The sequence below is a fragment of the Ceratotherium simum genome, chromosome 12, assembly GCF_057802395.1.
Source record: "Ceratotherium simum simum isolate JZ-2026a chromosome 12, ASM5780239v1, whole genome shotgun sequence".
Lineage (NCBI taxonomy): Eukaryota > Metazoa > Chordata > Mammalia > Perissodactyla > Rhinocerotidae > Ceratotherium > Ceratotherium simum.
The window spans coordinates 20,256,143-20,276,500 of NC_141911.1; the positions used below are offsets into that span (position 1 = coordinate 20,256,143).

General features: G+C 33.3%; 1 protein-coding gene across 1 annotated transcript in view; it reads left to right on the plus strand.

Moving 5' to 3' along the window:
• SPOCK3 (SPARC (osteonectin), cwcv and kazal like domains proteoglycan 3) overlaps positions 1-20,358 on the plus strand; it is a 452,647-nt gene that overhangs the window by 159,542 nt on the left and 272,747 nt on the right. Inside the window, exon 3 of the mRNA XM_087437447.1 lies at positions 6,644-6,689. Coding sequence (XP_087293573.1) covers positions 6,644-6,689 — 46 coding nt within the window. The remainder of the gene's footprint in view (positions 1-6,643; positions 6,690-20,358) is intronic.

Below are 20,358 nucleotides of genomic sequence, written 5' to 3' on the forward strand. Positions count from 1 at the left end.
GGTTATGTGTTCTGACTCTGCTCAGTTCAGTATTTCTCACTTTGAGTCTCTAAAAAGTGATTGCAATAAAATGGGCGTGCTGGATTCTGAGTCGTTTGAAAGTTCTCACATGTCCGGCAGTTGATTTTCGTTGCCATCTGGGAGCTCAGGAGGAGATGTAGACTAGTGGCTTCTGCATGGGGCTTGGGCTTCTCTCATGGTGACTAGATGAAAGGCTTCTTATTAGCTAGCCTTAGAAGTTCCTGAAATCCACTCTGCCACATTCTGTTGGTCAAGTAAGTCATGAAAGCCAGACTGTTTTCAAGGCGATAAGGATGAGACTTCATATTGTTGTGAGTAGCAGGATGAATGTATAGTGAAGAAAGCAATTTGACGAAGGCCATCTTTGGAAATTCTCTGCTCCCATACTACAGAACTTTCAGATTCTTTCTCTCTAAAGGTAGGGAAGACTAGATAATATCTCAAAGGCCTTAGAAAATTAACTTTCTGGGTTTCTGTATCCTATATGAACATGCTTACAAGTTAACTTCTCTGCGAAAATATCTCACGTACAACGTTACAGATTTATTTGCTTGCTTTCTTTGCTCTCATCATGCTTTGAACAGATTTATCTTCAAATGCTGACTCCATTCTCCAGTGCTTCTGGCTTTCACATTAGATTCTGGGCTCCTTGAAGTCACAGGCTATGTATCACTCAATTTTCTTTTGCCTTAGCGTCTATTGGAAGCACAATAAATGCTTATTAGAATAATTGAAAAAAAAACAGAATCACAAGTCTCTGATATATCACCGGAGGATGTACTTTTATGTACATTTGGCTTCAGGAGTCAGAGTCCACACTGAGTTCCTAAAAGGCTATTTTCCCACTGCCTGTTCCTTATGTTATAATCTTCCTTCTAGCATATACCACATATTTTATTCAAAAATTTCATTTTCATATGATGCCAATTTAAGAAAGATATTCATGGATAGCATTGTAATGATCGATGACAATCACTAGAATGTTTTCCTGGCTATAATAATAATAGGTACCAATTCTGAAGTGTTTATTGTGAACTAGTAACTATACTAATATTTTAAATATATTATCTAATGTAATCTTTACCCAGTTTAAAGACATTATTATTAATCTCAATTTACAGAAAAGAAAACTTAAGGCCAGTTGAAATATCAGAGTAAGTGGTAGACAGTGGGTTCTAACCTGGAGTTTTTTTGTTCAGAAACCTCACTCTTGGCCCTGATGTCCAATTATATCTTCCTCTTTGTTTTCTTTCTTCTTTTTTTTTTAATTCTAACTCATTAATTGAAATTATTAAGCTACGATTTGAAAATTCATATCAAGATAAGTTTATCTTTAAGTCTTCATAATTATTATTTCTGGCATTTTCTCAAATTTCCTTTTTTTAATCACAATTCATTCAAAATTTGAAACAATAATTATGTTACTGACATCACTAATAGCACACTGTTGCTTTGGAGGTATCCATTTAAAAAAAAAATTTAAAAAGGGTATTTTAAATAGTGTATCACTAATGAAGTACAATTTATAAGTACTTAATATAATAAAATACGGTTAAAAATCCCTTAGGGTAAAAAATGTAATATCAAGTGGGACTCTGTCAATTAAAAGAAAGACTAAGAGAGAACTGTTGTAAGGGGCTTTCTCCTTGTTGACTGTAGTGTGGAGCTGATGCCATCACTTTATGGGAGAATTCTTTGCAAAGACACTTACTGTAATGACAAAGTGTCAATGCATATAGTTAGTAATACCATAGTTAAACATATTTATTTAGTTATTTACTTTGTCTCTGGGAATAAGGTTTCTAGGTTTCCATGGTCATATATAAGGTAGTTCTGCAAATCTTTAAAGAAATCTTTTCAATCTTATACCACATGGATTTTTTTTTTTGGCAAAGCTATAAATGGGTAAAATATATCTGCCCTATGAGATGTCTCGTATGACTAAAATATTATTTAAATGTAATTTAAATGTTATAGACAGACACTAATGAAATGAATCTCTGTAATAGACTCATCTATTTAAAATATATAGACATGTATGTATATATATTTCAACATATGTGCATGAATATATAAATTGTATGTGTGTGCGTATGTATTCCAAATGGATGACTGTATACAAATGTCCTATATGAAATCCCAGATATTCTGATATCAGACTTCAGATAGGGAAGAAGAAGTACTGTGGACATATTGTCACCTAGATTAATTTGGTGTAGATTAACCATAAAATTCTATACCTCACCTAGAACTGGACTGTCATATTTTTAGGATGTGACTATGCTGTATCAGAAATACCCACCACTGATAATCATCACTTTAACACTCATTTTATTTTTGCAATGTGTCTCTAAAAGTATTATCTTCTGTGTCTCATTTTATAATTGTGTAATATTTTTTCTATGACTTAAACATACTTTATGGCAGTTGTTTACTATAAATTGCAGAATGCTTATGGGAATATAGGACAAAATTGTGTCCAGTAGACTTCAATATTATCTCTATTGATTATTATTTAAAACTGGCATGCTTTGTTAGCAATTTCTTTTCAAATATATATTTCAGTAAGGTTTTATTGCCTATACAACTCTTCATAGCCACTGGAGCAAGTTGAATGGCTGAAAAATGGCTAATATAATGCCACATCTCTAGGTATTGTGGAGCTCTAGGCATCAAGACTCTCCCATTCCCAGTTGATCATGTATCAAAATCTGTGAGGATGCTTAAGTAATCTTTGACCTAGTTTGCCAATCCATATTATTCCTTCAGGCAATGGGGGAATTTATTAGGACAGATGTAGCAGTGAATGAATAAACCAAATAGTTGATCTTTGGATATAAACCTGTCCTTCCGACCTACTTCATCTGGGCAAAGCCTGTTTATAACCAGTTATTGTCACAGGAAACTAGTTTCTCTCTTCTAGGCAAGGTGTTTATTCTCAGTGATCACCTTCCTAAACTTATACTTAAATTCTGTATTTATAAGAAAATAGATACTTAGACATTTATGTAAGAGTTATTTATTATAGCAAAATATTATAAGCAATATGAAAACAAGATATATGAAGGGATAATTAAATGACGGTAAATCAACACTAAAGAATCAACACTAGGCAGCCATTAAATATTTTGATAAAAGATATTAATACAATTGTAAAATGCTGTCAATAAAATGTAACACAAAAAACCTGGAGATAAAATTGCATGTATAATATTATCTTCATATAATAAAACATTTGTGAAGAAAAATCTGTTACTGTTAGCAATCCTTTATTGTAGGATATATTGATTAATTTGTCTTTCTGTGTTTCCCAATAACTCTATGTCAGTCATCCTCAAATAGGTGATTTTCCCCCTGAGGAGACATTTGGCAATATTTGGTGACATTTCTGTTTGTCACACCTTGAGGCAAGTTGCTACTGGTATCTAATGGGCAGAGGACAGAGATGCTGCTGAACAGCCTGCAGTGCACAAGACAGCCCCCCTCTTCCAATACAGCAAAGAATTATCTGGCCCAAAAAACAATAATTCCAAAGTCGAGAAACTATGCTCTACATTAAATATGTATTTTATTTAACATTAGGAAAAATAGAGTATTAAAACCACAAGTGAAAATTTTAATAATAGGATACTCAAAATAAAGTTTCTTATGCAAACTATGTTTTTTGGAAAACTAGCAAATATTATTTCTTTAAATATAAGAAATTGACAGAGGTATAGTATTAAATTCTCATAATCGCTGTAATTCACTGGTATGAGCTTTGGAACAGGAGTGACAAGGATCCAGCTTTGCCTACTGGAACATTCAGGCTTGGGTTCAGTCATATAAAACTGAATTTCTCCAATTGGGGGCATTTCTTGCAGTGTTTTCTAAATCCTTGGTTGGCTTATTTTGGATCTAAATTGAAGCCTGAGAACCACCAATATTCACACAAAGCTTTCTGAGACAAAAGAAATTGCGCTTGAATGAACACTTATGTGAAAATACTTTTATTTCTCATCCTGGCAAAATTCCTAAGATTTAATGAAGTGAAACCATTTTCAGAAAAAACAAAAGTCTAGTGATGTGGGAACACAAAGAAAAACATCTAAAAATAGCTAATAGGCTAACTACTTTGCTTTTCTCTACTGTATCAGATCCCCTCAATGGCCAGACGTTGCTGTTGCCCTTGACACAACCAAAAAACCAGGCTCATGTTTTGCATTATGATTATAGATTTGTATATAGCTATGGTCCCAGATTAACCCAACATGACCATGTTATTCTGAAGGAAGTTATTTAAATCTGGTTAAACTTAGATTTTACCATCATATTCTTTTTTTGTGTATGTCCAACTAATTTCTGTACAGATGTTGAATATTTCAAACACTGTGTGTTGTGTTGAACGTGTTGCTTTCATGTTATCAGTCTTCAGTGCTAACAATGTCAGTTCCACACCTATTCCAACCCTTTTAGAGCTCTTTGATATTTATATGAATTGAGTCACTATTGTAATAAACACTTTGGGTGGTGCCACTGGTAGCTGTGCCACTTCAGAAGAATCTGAGATGATAAGAGAAATACTTGCCTTCTTAGATTAACTACACTCATAAATGTAGGCTTTAAAAAAGTTCACTGCATCTAACATTTGACATTTGGTGAGGGGGGCAGTTTGGACATCACTTTCAAAAATGTTATGCGGAGTCCGTGGCTGTTGCTAAAAAACCGGAAAAACTAAAGAAATTTGTCAGCAGTAACGAGAACTTGTCCAATGGTGATGTTGCCCAAAGATTCTAACAGCGATGAACCTGCCCCTTCTGATTACCACCTCCTTTATGCCAGATATTGTGCTGGTATTTTACATTTTTTATAACTAATCCCTACAGCACCCTTACCAGATAGGTAGGTATTATTTTTCCAACTTTCCTCACAAAGATCTGAGGTTCAGATCATCACCTTTTCTAAAGTGATGCAGCTAATAAGTGGTAAAGTCAGACTTAAAACTGAGTTTGCTTGTCTCCAAATCCATCACTCATGTGCTCATGGTCCAGCTTCTGGTTATGCCTCGGGAGAAATTCTAACTCCTCTCCGCGTTTGGAATGAATAATTGTCGTTTCCCCCAAACAATTAGATGTAATTAAAAAAATAAAAGTTATTAAATGAGTGTGTTATGGTTCTCAGCTAAAGATTTGAGAATTTGAGTATAGTGATTTAATTTGAAAGCTTAGATTTCCAAGAATTTTATCATGCTATAATTGTTTTAAAAAAGTGATTTTAAAAAGAGAGAAAATAATCAATATTTAATTAATTATCCAGTGGTGTTATCCACTGGTATCCACAGGTAATCTAAACCTGGATAATTTAATGTCAATGTAGATCGCCATAACATGTCCTTCTCTTAATATTACCCTGTCTCAACCTATCTTTCATCTGAAGTTGGTGAGGTGGAGTGCAGAAGGTGGTGATGAATTATTAGTCACAATAAGGAAAAATTTTTGTAACAATTTAAAATTTTTGAATAAATAAATTAGAGAAGTGTATTTATTTCCGTAATTAAAATATATGCTACATTTTCCCCTTTGTACATTGGAGGATATTAACAAAGAAGTTAGGAAGAATATTTAAAGAATCTCTGCTTGGCCTTTTTGGATTCCCTACCTTATGTAGCTTTCTAGCAGACTGACTTTAGTGGGTCTAGGAGTATGGAACTAAGAATTATTTAATCAAGGAGCTCCACCTGTAATGTGCTACCCTTTCTTACTGTAGTGAAAATAGCTTATTAATTTGAACAGTGAAATCTGTCCTATTTACCATAAAAGATGATATGCATATACTTTTACAAGGCTTTTATGACGGTAAAAAGGGAAAATAAAATAGAGTTAGTCAATTTAGCTTTGCTTTTTAAAAAAAGTTTTCAGTATATGTTGCCCCAGTTTTGTGTTGTATAGTCGTATTTACTAAATATATAGTAAATATATTGTAATGATTCTTTTCCCTATCGATGATTTAAACTTTAGACAAGATTTAATTGTCTAATTTGTTTAAAAAATTGTTTAATTTTTTTTAAGCTTCTAATTGCATTTTGATGAACTCTGTAGATATTCAATTAACATGTGACAGATTTGCATAAAGTATATTTATACTGTATGAGCTAGTGCAGAATCACTTGGTATTTTCCCTACTATCTTATTGGTTCCATTTACTATTGCACTTGTGGAAATGAAGTTGTATAATTGGAAACTGTTAAGATACTTTTATAGCTTATTAGCTTAGGGTAATTATCTGCATGTTACATTGCACAATGAATTGCAGTTGAGATTACTGCATTATAATATTTAGGAGAAGTGACAACCAAAAATAGTTAAATTGTTATAGTAAACATTGGCTTGCAATGAAAATGAACACATTTATTGAAAGACATTTCTATAACATGTAAACAGTGTGTTCCCTTTTGATAACTATTGTTTTTCTCTTGTTCCTTTTTTTATTTTTTATTTATTTTTTTTATGATTTGCTGCTTGCCATTGCAGGAAGTAGAGGTTTGTATTCAGCTTCTGTATTTCATATTTTATTTTAGATTTTACATGAATCTTTACATTGTAATTACTCATATACACTCAATTCACATTATTTTCCCCTTTAGGATGATTATTTCCGCACTTGGAGTCCAGGAAAGGCCTTCGATCAGGGTAAGAATCTAATTATTTTAAAATAAAAATCTTTACATGTTTACAATCATTCTACTTTAAACATGATGTTTATTCTCTGGTTAGATTTTAAAATACTAAATAGGAGAGCTTAGATGAATGGAAAAATTCATGCAATAATTACTTTCATTTCAGAATAATATAGTTGGAAATAAGTTAATTAGGTATCATGATTATGTCAGGATGTCTCTTATTTTTGGATATATACCTTAGATTACTGGTTTAGGTGTCTGAACTTTACCGTGCCCATTTTTATTAGTTGATACAAGTAACTTCATCCAGTTTTCAAATGTATTCAAGTGCATTCACTAGGAAATAGATTTATTTGTGCAAAATTTCAAAACAAATGGCTTTTCTGTCTCATTTTCAGTTAATTAAAGCTTTCATTTAAAACAGGGCTGATTGATTATTGGACTCAGCTGGGGTCTTAGTAGAACCCCCCCCCCCCAAAAGGAAAAGCCTTATATAAAATTAGGATTCTCACACTTCTAGAGTTACAGTTTATAGTTCTAGTTTGCTGAATTGAAAATGAAAAGCAGGAAATATGCACGGAAGAGGAAGTACTTCCATATGCGCAATGAGAATGGAAACATCAAACTCAGTGCAATCATAGTTCTATAAATAAAGAGATTTGTTTACTAAATTGTACAATATTAGAACCAGACACTCTTCCTTTTAAGGTTTGAAACACAAGAAAGTTCTATTTTACAAGGGCTATAGTAACCTTAGAAAAGATATTACTCCATGAAGCAGTACCACTTAAAAAAAATAAATCATTTTTAAGAGAGTTATTAAAGAAAGCTTAAAGTGTTTTTGCTCTATCTCCAAACTTTTGACTTAATATTTGGGATGAATACTACAACAGCCATCCTCTCTGAGTGAGAACCAGCCTGGGTGGACCTAGATGGAGACTGTCATCAACACTGATATTAACTTGCAGTCTGAAACAGTCATTCTTATCCAATCCCCCCTTTAATATTAGTTTCTTTCTTCTATACTTCATGTGATTTCACTATTATTATACAGTGTGTTTATCTGTGGAATCTGCATTTTAAAATTCTAAAAAAGACGTTTGATTTGGCTTCTAATAAGTCAAGCCAAATGTACTAAAAGACAAGCAATGAAAAAAGAATGACGTGCAGACTGAGATATATTTGCAAGCTTTCTTGGGAAATGAATTTTTATGATGGAATCATAAACTTTGAAAAATCAGAGTTATCTATGAAATGAATGTTAACATTGAAATTTGCCATACTTTGTGCATCCAATTACAATAAAAATGCTTTTTTTTTTTTTTTTATTTTTGTGTGTGTGACAATGTGTTGAACTGCCATTTATTTCTCATTAAAAAAAAAAAAAAAGATTTCCTTAGGGAGGCTTCCAAACCCTGATATACTGTGATACTGATTTACTTTAATTTCGAAGAGGTTTTTAACATACTAACTTGTCAGAAATATCATATTTATCAGGCGGAGAGAAGCTCATGACATGATAATAGCTAGTATTTATAAAGAGTGTCCTATATCCAGTTGCTATTGTAAGTATTCAGTTTATTAGTTCATTTAATCTTCACAATAACCCTGCTTGGTAGATGTGGAAGGTGAGGCATTGAAGGAGGTTAAGCTCTTGCCCAAGGTCATATTCCTACAAAGTGACAGAGTCAGGATTTTGGTCCAGGCAATCTGAACCCTGTTTCCTAACTACTATGTGGTACTGTCACTCATATGATAGCACTACAATGAAATAATGGCATACTAGTAGAATTTTGAAGCTAGTATTTTAGAAGTAGATATTTGCTTAAATGAATATTAGAAATAGAGCTGGTAGCTTTGTTTCTGTATGGTAAAACAATATTTTGTAGACTGTCAGACCCTGGGTTTTAGTTGATTGAACACATGTAGCTGATATACATAGGAAAGTTGACACCAAAAAAAAAGAAAAATGAAAAAACAATTAGATTGAAATGCATGTATTTGTTTTCTATTTGTTTTTGACTTTGAGTCAAATTAATCAATTCATTTGTTGTAGCAATCATACTAAGGAGTGAGAAAAATTATCCTGTTCCCATCTAGTTCTGAATAAGATAAATACTGTGCATCATTTGAATGGAATAGACTTGAGATATGTTAATTTCTAATATGTTTCTTGTTCTTTCTGATGACAAAATCTTCTGTTAAGTATCGTTTTCAAAATCTGATTGAACTGTTGAACATAAAATAATTTAGAAGATTTTTTAGGAGTGTTTATAATTTTTTATATATTATGTTTTTCATTGGTTTATAGACATCAATATCATATCATTATAAGTTGACTTTCCCAACTTTCTTTTTATGGGGAGGATTCCATATTTCCTGAAAAGAGTAAAGAAAAAGTTACCTTAGCATTATGTCTTTTTATGCTATTATTTATACCATTTTTACCATATTTCATTTTTAATTATATTTTACTTCCATTTTTAGACTGCCCCACAAAATATGAAGAAATTAAAGTACCACTAGTGTAGACGTTAATTAGTATTTCATAATATAAATAGCATAATTTCTCAGCACAAAACTCACTTCTACATATATGCATAAATATGCACACATATACATACATATAAACACATATTTACACACATACAAACATACACATTTGCACCTGCAAACTTACTTCTAGGTAAAAATCAACTGATTATTCATATGTAGCTTATTTACTTTCTGGTTTAGCTGTGACAAATTTTTTATCTCATATAAATTTCTTTTCATTAATCAGAACATTTGCACTTTTTTTTTTACCACTAAAATAGTAAGAGTTTTGGAAAAATATATGGTTTCAAGTGACTTTAAGTAAAACTATTTGGTGATGGTAAATCTACTTTAAATTAAAATATATATTGATGCCAAAAATGAATTACTTTGGATTTCTCCATGTAGAATTTTCTATGTCATTACTTCTGTTCATTAGTGTGGCTTATCATGGGTTGACACAAGAGGAATCGGCTGAAAAATAGTTTTAATGAGGACATGCATCTTCTTGAAAATGACATAAAAGTTCTGAGTTTACTATGACAAACTGAAAGGGGAAATGCATGGATGAACCTATAGTGGTAGCATGCTAAAGATTATAAATAGTTTAATAAATGCTTTGGAAAGATATGTTGTAGCTTTAAAAAAAAAATTCACTTCTTTCCTTTTGGCTACATTAATCGTGTCTTGTTTTTGGTCACTGATGTGTAATAGATAAGTCACTGAAATTTTTAGCGGTGATTCCTGACAGTTTAGAGAATCTGTTTGTACTGTAGTGCTGTATCTACGAGGATCACCTTTTATCGGAAAGTTATTTGCTCCAGGATATGATATCTAAGTGCCTTGAGGTGAAAGAGTTGTAGGCAAAAATGTGCTTTCTATATTTCACTAATTTTGCTGTCCATTCCAGCTTGGAGTTGTTCCACTTGGTATCTGCCGGTGACAGTGAATTATAATCAATAGACTAATAATAAATAAGCTGAATGTAAATAGATTCAGAGATTTCAGTACAAATCAGTTTCATATAATTGATGTGTTTCTTCTGCTTGTGCAGATTTCTGGGGATATGGAAATAGGGGTGGGAAGTATAGCTGTGGTTTCACAACAGTTTCATCGTGTGCTCTCTTCCTAAACCTGGACCTCTCGGCGAAAGGCAGCCTGACTCCTACTGGCCCATTAAGTTGCATTTAATTTAACAAAAGCTCCTAAGGAAGTGATGTGCTAGGAGACCATTCCTAAACTCAAGCTGCTCAACATCTAGCCGGGAGAATAGAGATGTGAAGAGCTAACCTTGTATCTACATGAGCCATTCTTGCAAGGATTGGAGGGAGGGTGATAAAAAATATTCAGCTCTTTGAAAGGGCTTTCTTATGCTTAGCCATACACTTATCCATTGTTTCTGTCTTTTTAGAATCAGTTCTTAGAGCTTATCTGATTTCCATAATTTCTCCCATCCATTTGCAAAACATCTCACATATACCAACAGTCACAGCTTGATGTGTCCCTTTGCAATCAGTCTCGGGCTACAAAGGAAAAGCTGTTGAGATTTCATCTGGAACTTTTATTCCCTTCAAAGAACAGAGCTGCTATAGTATTATGGTTGTAATTATTTCTGAAATTGAAAAAGACTAGTGTTTGAGAAAAAGCACTCCCAACTTATCTTTCCCTTCTTAAAACACATTACCATCTTTCCTAAGGCACAATGTATGTGGATCACACAATGTAGGTATTGCCTCTCTCCCAGGTACCTTTAATTTTCACTTGTTTACATGAGAATCATTTTTTTGCATGCTCTTACTTGGTAGTTATTGATAGTATTCTGAAACAAAAGATAGATCTGATTCATGCTTCACAATAGAGGCATGGTAGTACCACAGTGTTGCTTTGTTTAAGAGCTTGAGGACTTTTGGCATTTTTCTAGTGGAAAAATTGGTGTTCCTAGAGTTGAAATTCAGTGGGAACAATATGCAAAGATGATTATATAATTACAATAGTTTCCAAAAATGCTTTCAATCATTTAAAAAGATAAAATCTGAATAGATATTTGGTCTGAACCATTATTTGATCAACTCACAAGAATTGATTTAGAATTTTTGTATCATTTTGGACAAATTACTTGTTAGGGTATTCAAGTGCTAACAGCTATGTCAGTTTACATCATACATTAGTTGTATCACCTTGGTTTATGGAAGCCCTCTGGAAAACCTGCAAAGAAATTATATTCAACTTAGAAACCAACAGTGCATGTTCATTTACTCTATGTCAGATTTGGTAGATAAGAACAACATAGGGCTTCTAAGTGAGGAATGTATTTCCTCTTCCTATGCAATTCTGATTTCTTTATATAAGCGTGGTATTTAATTTATAATACCACTACTATAATCTATAAAATATAGGAATCAAGAATCTTAGCTTGTTTTATTCTATGTCAAATAGTGTTTTTTCCCCATAGAATAATAAAGATTGTATAAAAGTCTGTTTTTAATTTATAACATTGAGGTAGTATACTTCATTTGGTTTGTGTCATAGTAGCCTATCTAGGTGTGCAAGAAGGCAAATTATATTTATTTCTTTTCAATAACTATGTGTTACTAAATTGTGAATCAAATATTTTGAACAAGGGATTAATCAAATATACTTCAAAGGTGTTCAGATTTTTAAGAACCAATATTCTTATTTCAAACCTTGTTAATCTAACATACTAACAAGGACCATAAAGATTGAAAAAAATGGTAGATATATATATATATGTAGGAAGTCATATTTTTAACAAGAATCCTCCACTAGCTAAAGGACTGATTTTCAGTCCTGCCTGCACATGAGAATTACTAAGCACTCATTTACTGTTGTGTAGCCTTGGTCCCTGAACATTTTGATTTAATTTATCTGGGGCAGATTCTGGGCACTGTGTGTGTGTGTGTGTGTGTGTGTGTGTCTGTTTTAATTAAAAAATTCTGATAAAATATACATAACATAAAATTGACTATTTTAACCATATTTAAGTATACAGTTTACTGGTATTAAGTACAATAACGTTGTTGTGCAACCATCACCACCATCCGTCTCTGGAACCCTTTTCATCTTCCCAATCTGAAACTCTATACCCATTAAAAAGTAACTTGCTATTCCTCCCTTCTCCCAGTCTTTGGCAACCATCATTCTACTTTCTGTCTCTATGAATCTGACTACTCTATGTTTCTCATATAAGTGGTATCATACAATATTTGTCCTTTTGTGACTGGCTTATTTTACTTAGCATTATGTCTTCAAGTTCCATCCATGTTGTAGCATGTGTCAGAATTCCCTTCCTTTTTAAAGCTGTATAATATTCTATTGTATATATGTGTGTGTGTATATATATATATCACATTTTGTATATATATCATCAGTACATATATCACATTTTGTTTATCCATTCATCCACTGATGAACACTTGGGTGGCTTCCACAATTTGTTTGTTGTGAAAATGCAGCTATGAACATTGGCATACAAATATCTGTTTGAATCTCTGCTTTCAGTTCTTTTGAGTATAAACCCAGAAGTGGAATTGCTTGATCATATAGTAATTCTATGTTTAATCATTTGAAGAATCACCATATCATTCTCCATAGCAGCTGTACCATTTTACATTCCTACCACCAATGCAGAAGAGTTCTAATTTCTCCCACATTCTCACCAACATTTATTTCTGTTTTTTTAAAATAATATTCATCCTGGTGGGTGTGAATGTATTTGTGTTTTAAACTCTGCAATTTATTACTTTATGCAAATACAGTTGAGAATGACAGGGTATAAGCAAGGACTAATCAAAATAATTCCTCTCAGTCATTCTGATCTTCAGTACTGAGAAGTTTTTTTGTCAAAACAGCTGTTCTCTTGAAGGCAACCAAAAATGTCAGGGATTTTAAATAACCTATTCACCTTTTCAGATCTGATGCCAGAAGCAAGTACAAAAGGGGTGTGAGAATGGACTGTGGGAATCAAGGAAACCCCCAAAGATAAAATCATTGTTTCCATTGAACAAGCACTCCCTATGTGTCCGGTGTTATATTTAAGACAATTATCATACTAATCTTAAAAAGTAGATATATTCTTTAATTTACCAAGGAAACTGAAGTTGAGAGAGGTTGATAAAGGTAACAACGCTAGTAAGTGTTATACCTGGGTTTGAAATCTTGTATTAGTGGATATGAAGTCCATTTTCTCTTTCATCATACAGTATGGCTTTAGATTCAGCTCATCTGTATGCACATTTTTGGTCTGTTTCTCAACTCAGACATAAATCTTTTTCGTGAAAAGACATGGCAGGAAGATACAGGGGAATACAGGTAGTGAAAGGGTCCATCATCACGTACACATCGCATCATATTAGAATTCCTCCATGACCGAGGAAAGTGACTCATATACCTTGTAACTAATATTCTAATTTTTAGAATATAAGAATATAGATTTTTAAACTCACTTATGTAATTGTTATCTAGTATGTACAAAGGTTTTTGCATTGGGATGTGTTTCCGTCTTTTGGGAATCACTTACAGCATATCTGTAAGACAAGATGATGTTTCAAAGATGTAGGAAAGCTTCTGTGGAATACTTCCTTGGTAGTTACTTTTCATTGCAGTATCCTGACCACAGTTCTCACCCCACTTCCTTATATACAATGTAGAAAAGAAATACATGTGTTAGGATATCAAAATATTGGCATTGAAACTTAGAGGTGATTATGTCCAATCACTAATACAATTAAGGAAATTTTGTCTCTTAAATATCTCTGACGTCCAGCCTTGCCTTAGACTTTCTACTTGGATATGTCATTCCGTCTTCATATAGCACTTATTATTTGAAAACTCCTTCTTTTAAAATAAAAGATGATTTCTTATGTACAATTTTTGGTCCTCTATTCTTGATCAAGAGTGAGTAAATTCATCATTCCACACGAAAATTATTTGAGTATTTGAAAGTAGCTAGTATAGTACTCTTTTTAGAGGCTTATTAATTAATTTTATCTTTTTTTATTGAGGTAACATTGGTTTATAACATTATGTAGGATTTCAGGTTTACATCATTATAATTTAGTTTCTGTATACATTATATCATGTTCACCATTCAAAGTCTGATTTCCACCCATCACTGTACAAATGTCCCCCTTTACCCATTTTTGCCCTCCCCTCACTCCTTTCCCTTCTGGTAACCACCAATCTGTTCTCTGTATCTGTTTGTTTGTTTGTTGTCATTGTCATTGTGTAGTCTTCCACATATGGGTAAAATCATATGGTATTTGTCTTTCTCCATCTGACTTATTTCACTTAGCATAGTACCCTCAAGGTCCATCCATGTTGTCACAAATGGCAAGATTTCATCTTTTTTATGGCTGAGTAGTATTCCATTGTGTGTGTGTGTGTGTGTGTGTGTGTGTGTGTGTATGTCAATTTGTCAATCAATGAGCACTTTGGGTGGTTCTGTGTCTTGGCTGTTGTAAATAATGCTGCAATGAACATAGAAGTGCATATATCTTTTCAAATTAGTGTTTCTGTATTCTTTGGATAAATACCCAGAAGTGGAATAGCTGAATCATATGGTAGTTCTATTCTTACTTTTTTGAGGAATCTCCATACTGTTTTCCACAGTGGCTGCACCAATTTACATTCCTACCAGCAGTGTATGAGGGTTCCCTTTTCTCCACAGCCTCTCCAACATTTGTTATTTCTTGTGTTTTTAATAATAGCCATTCTGATGAGTGTGAGGTGATATCTCATTGTGGTTTTGATTTGCCTTTCCCTAATAATTAGTGATGTTGAGAATCTTTTCATGTACTTGTTATATCTTCTTTGGAAAAATGCCTGTTCAGATCCTTCGCCCATTTTTTAATTCGGTCATTTTTTTGTTGTGGTTGAGTTGTATGAGTTCTTTATACATTTTGGATATTCACCCTTTATCGAATGTATGATTTGCAAATATCTTCTCCCAACTGATAGGTTGTCTTTTCACTTTGTTCATGATTTCTTTTGCTGTGCAGAAGGTTTTTAGTTTAATGTAGTCCAATTTGTTTATTTTTTCTTTTGTTTCCTTTGCCAGAGGAACATATGCAAAAAGATATTGCTAAGACCAATGTCGAAGAGCATACAGCTTATGTTTTCTTCTAGGAGTTTTTTTGCTTTCAGTTCTTACTTAAGTCTTTAATTCATTTGAGTCAATTTTTGTGGCTAGTATAAGATAGTGGTCTGGTTTCATTCTTTTGCACGTGATAATCTAGTTTCCTCAACACATTTACTGAAGAGACTTTCCTTTCTGCATTGTATGTTCCTGGCTCCTGTGTCAAAAATTAGCTGTCCATTAATGAGTGGGTTTATTTCTGGCCTCTCAGTTCTGTTCCATTGATCTATGTGTCTCTTTTTCTTCCAATACCATGCTGTTTTGATTACTATAGCTTTGTAGTATACTTTGAAATCAGGGACTCTGAGACCTCCAGCTTTGTTCTTTTTTCTCAGGATTGCTTTGGCTATTCAGGGTCTTTTGTTGTTCCACATAAATTTTAGAATTCTTTGTTATAATTCCATGAAAATGTCATTAGGATTTTGATAGGGATTGCATTGAATCTGTAGATTGCTATAGGTAATATGTACATTTTAAATATGTTAATTATTCTAATCCATAAGCACAGAATATCTTTCCATTTCCTTGTGTCTTCTTCAATTTCTTTCAGTAATATCTTATTGTTTTCAGTATACAAGTCTTTCATCTCCTTTGTTAAATTTATTCCTGGGTATTTTATTCTTTTTGTTGCAATTGTAAATGAGATTGTTTTCTTGATTTTCTCTCTCTGCTAGTCTATTGTTAGTGTAAAGAAATGCAACTGATTTTTGTATGTTGATTTTGTACCCTGCAACTTTACTATATTTGTTTATTATTTCTAATAGTTTTTTTGGTGGATTTCTTAGGGTTGTCTATATATAAAATCATGTCACCAGCAAATAGTGACAGTTTTACTTCTTCCTTTCCAATTTGGATGCATTTTATTTTACTTTTCTTGCCTAATTGCCCTGGTTAGGACTTCCAATACTATGTTGAATAAGAGTGGTGAAAGTGAGCATCCCTGTCTTCTTCCTATTCTTAGAAGAATAGTTTTCAGTTTTTCACTGTTGAGTATGATGTTAATTGTAGATTTGTCGTATATGGCCTTTATTATGTTGAGATACTTTCCTTCTATACCCATTTTATTGAGAGCTTTTACCATAACTGGATGATTCAGCATCCTATTTTCCAACAATCAAAGAATACACAAATAAATGAAAAGATATTCCATGCTCATGGTTTAGAATAATTAACATAGTTAAAATGTCTATATTACCTAAAAGAATCTACAGACTGCATGCAACACCTATCAAAATCCCAATGATATTTTTCATGGAAATAGAAGAAAGAATCCTAAAATTTATATGGAACAACAAAAGACTCCAAATAGTCAAAGCAATCCTGAGTAAAATGCTTTCAATGCATCTATTGAGATGATCATATCATCTTTATTCTTCATTTTGTTGCTGTGGTATAGCACATCGATTTGTAGATTTTGAACCATCCTTGCATCCCCAGGATAAATCCCACTTGATTATGGTTTATGATCCTTTTATGGTGTTGCTAAATTCAGGTTGCTAATATTTTGTTCAGAATTTTTGTATCTGTGTTCATCAGCAATATTGGCCTATAATTTTCTTTTCTGTGTTGTTCTTGATGGTTTTGGTATCAGGGTAATGTTGTCCTTATAAAATGAGTTTGGAAGTGTTCTGACCTCTTCAGTTTTTTGGAAGAGTTTGAAAAAGACGGGTATTAAATGTCCTTTGTATGTATGGTAGAATTCACCAGAGAAGCCATCTGGTCCTGGACTTTTGTTTTTTGGGAGGATTTTGATTCAATCTCCTTACTAGTGATTGGTCTGTTCAGCTTCTCTATTTCTTCTTGATTCAATTTTGGAAAGTTGTGTGATTGTAAGAATTTATTCATTTCTTCTAGGTTACCCAATTTGTTGGCATTTAGTTTTTCATAGTACTCTCTTATAATCCTTTGTATTTCTGTGGTATCCATTGTAATTTCTCCTTTTTCATTTCTCATTTTATCTGAACCTTCTTTCTCTTTTTCTTAGTGAGTCTAGCTAAGGATTTCTCAATTTTGTTTATCTTTTCAAAGAACCAGATCTTAGTTTCATTGATCTTTTCTATTGCCTTTTTAATCTCTATTTTATTTATTTCTTCTCTGATTTTTGTTATTTCCTTCCTTCTACCAACTTTGGGCTTTGTTTTTCTTTTTCTAGTTCCTTAGGTGTAATGTTAGATTGTTTATTTGAGGTGTTTCTTGTTTCTTAAGGTAGGCCTGTATAGCTAGAAAATTCCGTCTTAGCACTGTGTTATCTGTATTCCATAGATTATAGAATGTTTTATTTTCATTTTCATTTGCCTCCGAGTATTTTTGATTTCTCCTTTGATTTCTTCATTGATCCAGTAGTTTTTCAGGAATATGATGTTTGGTCTCTATGTATTGTGATTTCTCCAGCTTTCTTTTTGTAGTTGATTTCTAGTTTCATACCATTGTAGTCAAAAAAAGATGCTTGATATGGTTTCAGTCTTCTTAAATTTATTGAGGCTTGTTTCATGGCCTAGCATGTGGTCTATCCTGGAGAATGTTCCATGTGTATTCTGCAGTCTGTAGAAGGAATGTTCTGTATGTATTTATTAAGTCCATCTGGTCTAATGGTCTTTTAAAGCCGTCGTTTCCCTCTTGATTTTCTGTCTGGATGATCTATCCATTGATGTAAGTGGGATATTAAAGTCTCCTATTATATTATTACTGTCAATTTCTCCCTTTATGTCTTTTAATATTTGCTTCATCTATTTAAGTGCTCTCATATTAGGTGCATAAATATGTGCAAATATTATATCCTCTTCTTGGGTTGACCTCTTTAACATTATGTAATGCCCTTCTTTGTCTTTTGTTACAGTCTTTTTTTTAAAGTCTATTTTATCTGATATGAGTATTGCTACCCCAGCTTTCTTTTCTTTTCCATTTTCATAGAATATCTCTTTCCATCCCTTCACTTTTAGTCTGTGTGTTTCTTTAGATATGAAATGAGTCTCTTGTAAGCAGCATGTAATGAGTCTGTTTTTTTTTTATCCGTTCAGCCACCCTATGTGTCTTGATTGGAGCACTTAGTCCATTTACATTTAAAGAAATTATTTATAGGTATGTACTTATTGCCATTTTGTCAGTTGTTTTCTGGTTGTTTTTGTAGTTCTTCTCTGTTCCTTTCTTCTCCTCTTGGTCTCTTCCCTTGTGGTTTGATGGTTTTCTTTAGTGTTGTGTGTGGGTTTCTTTATTTTTTATTCATATATTTTAGGTTTTTGGTTTGTGGTTACCACAAGCTTCATATATGTCGACATACATAGCAGTCTATTTTAGGGTGATAGTCACTTAAGTTCGAACGCATTCTAAACACTGCATTTTTACTCCACTCCCCACATTTTATGTTTTTGATGTCATACTTGACATCGTTTTATTTTGTGTATCCCTTAATTACTTATTGTAGTTATAGTTAATTTTACTATTTTTGTCTTTTAACCTTCATACTAGCTTTGTAAGTGGCTTGTCCATTGCCTTTACTAAATATTTGCCTTTACCAGTGAAATTTTTTGCTTTCATATGTTTTCTTATTTCTAGTTATGTCCTTTTCTTTTCTGCTTAAATAAGACTCTTTAATATTTCTTGTAAGGCTTGTTTAGCAGTGATGAATTCCTGTAGTTTTTGCTTATCTGCGAAACTCTTTTCTCTCTCTTTCAATTCTGAATGATAACCTTGCCAGGTAGAGTATTCTTGGTTGTAAATTTTTTCCTTTCAGTACTTTAAATATATCATGACACTCCCTTCTGGCCTGAAAAATTTCTGCTGAAAAATCAGCTAATAGTCTTATGCGGGTTCTTTTGTATGTGACTTGTTGTTTTTCTCTTGATGCCTTTAGGATTCTCTCTTTAGCTTTAATTTTTGCTATCTTAAATATAATATATCTTGATGTGGATCTCTTCAGGATCATCTTGTTTGAGACACTTTGGGCTTCCTGGACCTGGATATCTGTTTCCTTCCCCAGGTTAGGCATGTTTTCAGCCATTATTTCTTCAGATATATTTTATGCCCCTTTTGCACTCCCTTCTCCTTCTGGGACACCTATAAAGTGAATGTTAGTATGCTTGACGTTGTCCCAGATTTCCCTTAAGCTGTCCTCATTTTTTTTCATGCTTTTTTTTTTGTTTTTGCTTTTCTGATTGGGTGAATTCCACTCTTTTGTCTTCCAGATGACTGATCTGTTCTTCTGTATTATCTAGTGTGCCATTAATTCCCTCTGGTGTATTTTTCATTTCAGTTATTGTATTCTTTAGCTCTAATTGGTTCTTTCTCATATTGTCTAATTCTTTCTTGACATTCCCACCATGTTCCTTCATACTTCTCCCAAGTTCAATGAGTATCTTTATGACCATTGCTTTGAACTCTTTGTCAGGTAAGTTACTTATCTCCATTTCATTAGGAGAATGAAATCTCCATTTTGTTCTGTATTTTTTTTTCTTGTTCTTGGAACATATTCCTTTGTCTCTTCATTTTGTTTGACTTTCTTTGTTTGTTTCTATGAATTAGGTAAAACAGTTACATCTCCTGTTATTGAAGGAGTGGCCTTGTGTAGGAGCATCCCTTGTGTAGACTCTGTGTGCTGGGTGGCTTTGGCAGGATAGCTGGAGCTGCAGTGTGAGTGTGCTGGGGACCTCCAGACCACTTCTCACTTGGGGGTGCCCTGCAGGATGGCTAGAGCTGGAGCAGGGTGTGGGCCGGAGATTTCTGGGCTGTTCCATCTCTGGAGGTGCCCTGGCAGGGCAGCTGGAGCTGGAGGGGGGTGCCAGCCAGGGAGTCCCAGGGTGCTTGGCACCTGGGGGTGCTCTATTGGAGTGGCTGGAGTTGGAGTGGGGTGCCAGCTAGGGAGTTGCAGGCTGCTGTGTGCCTGGAGGCACATTGTGGCTGCCTGAGCAAGCTGCCAAGGCAGCATCTGGATTGTGCTACTACTCACACTATCAAGGTGGAGGAGGAACACTAAAAATGGTGTTCACTGACACTT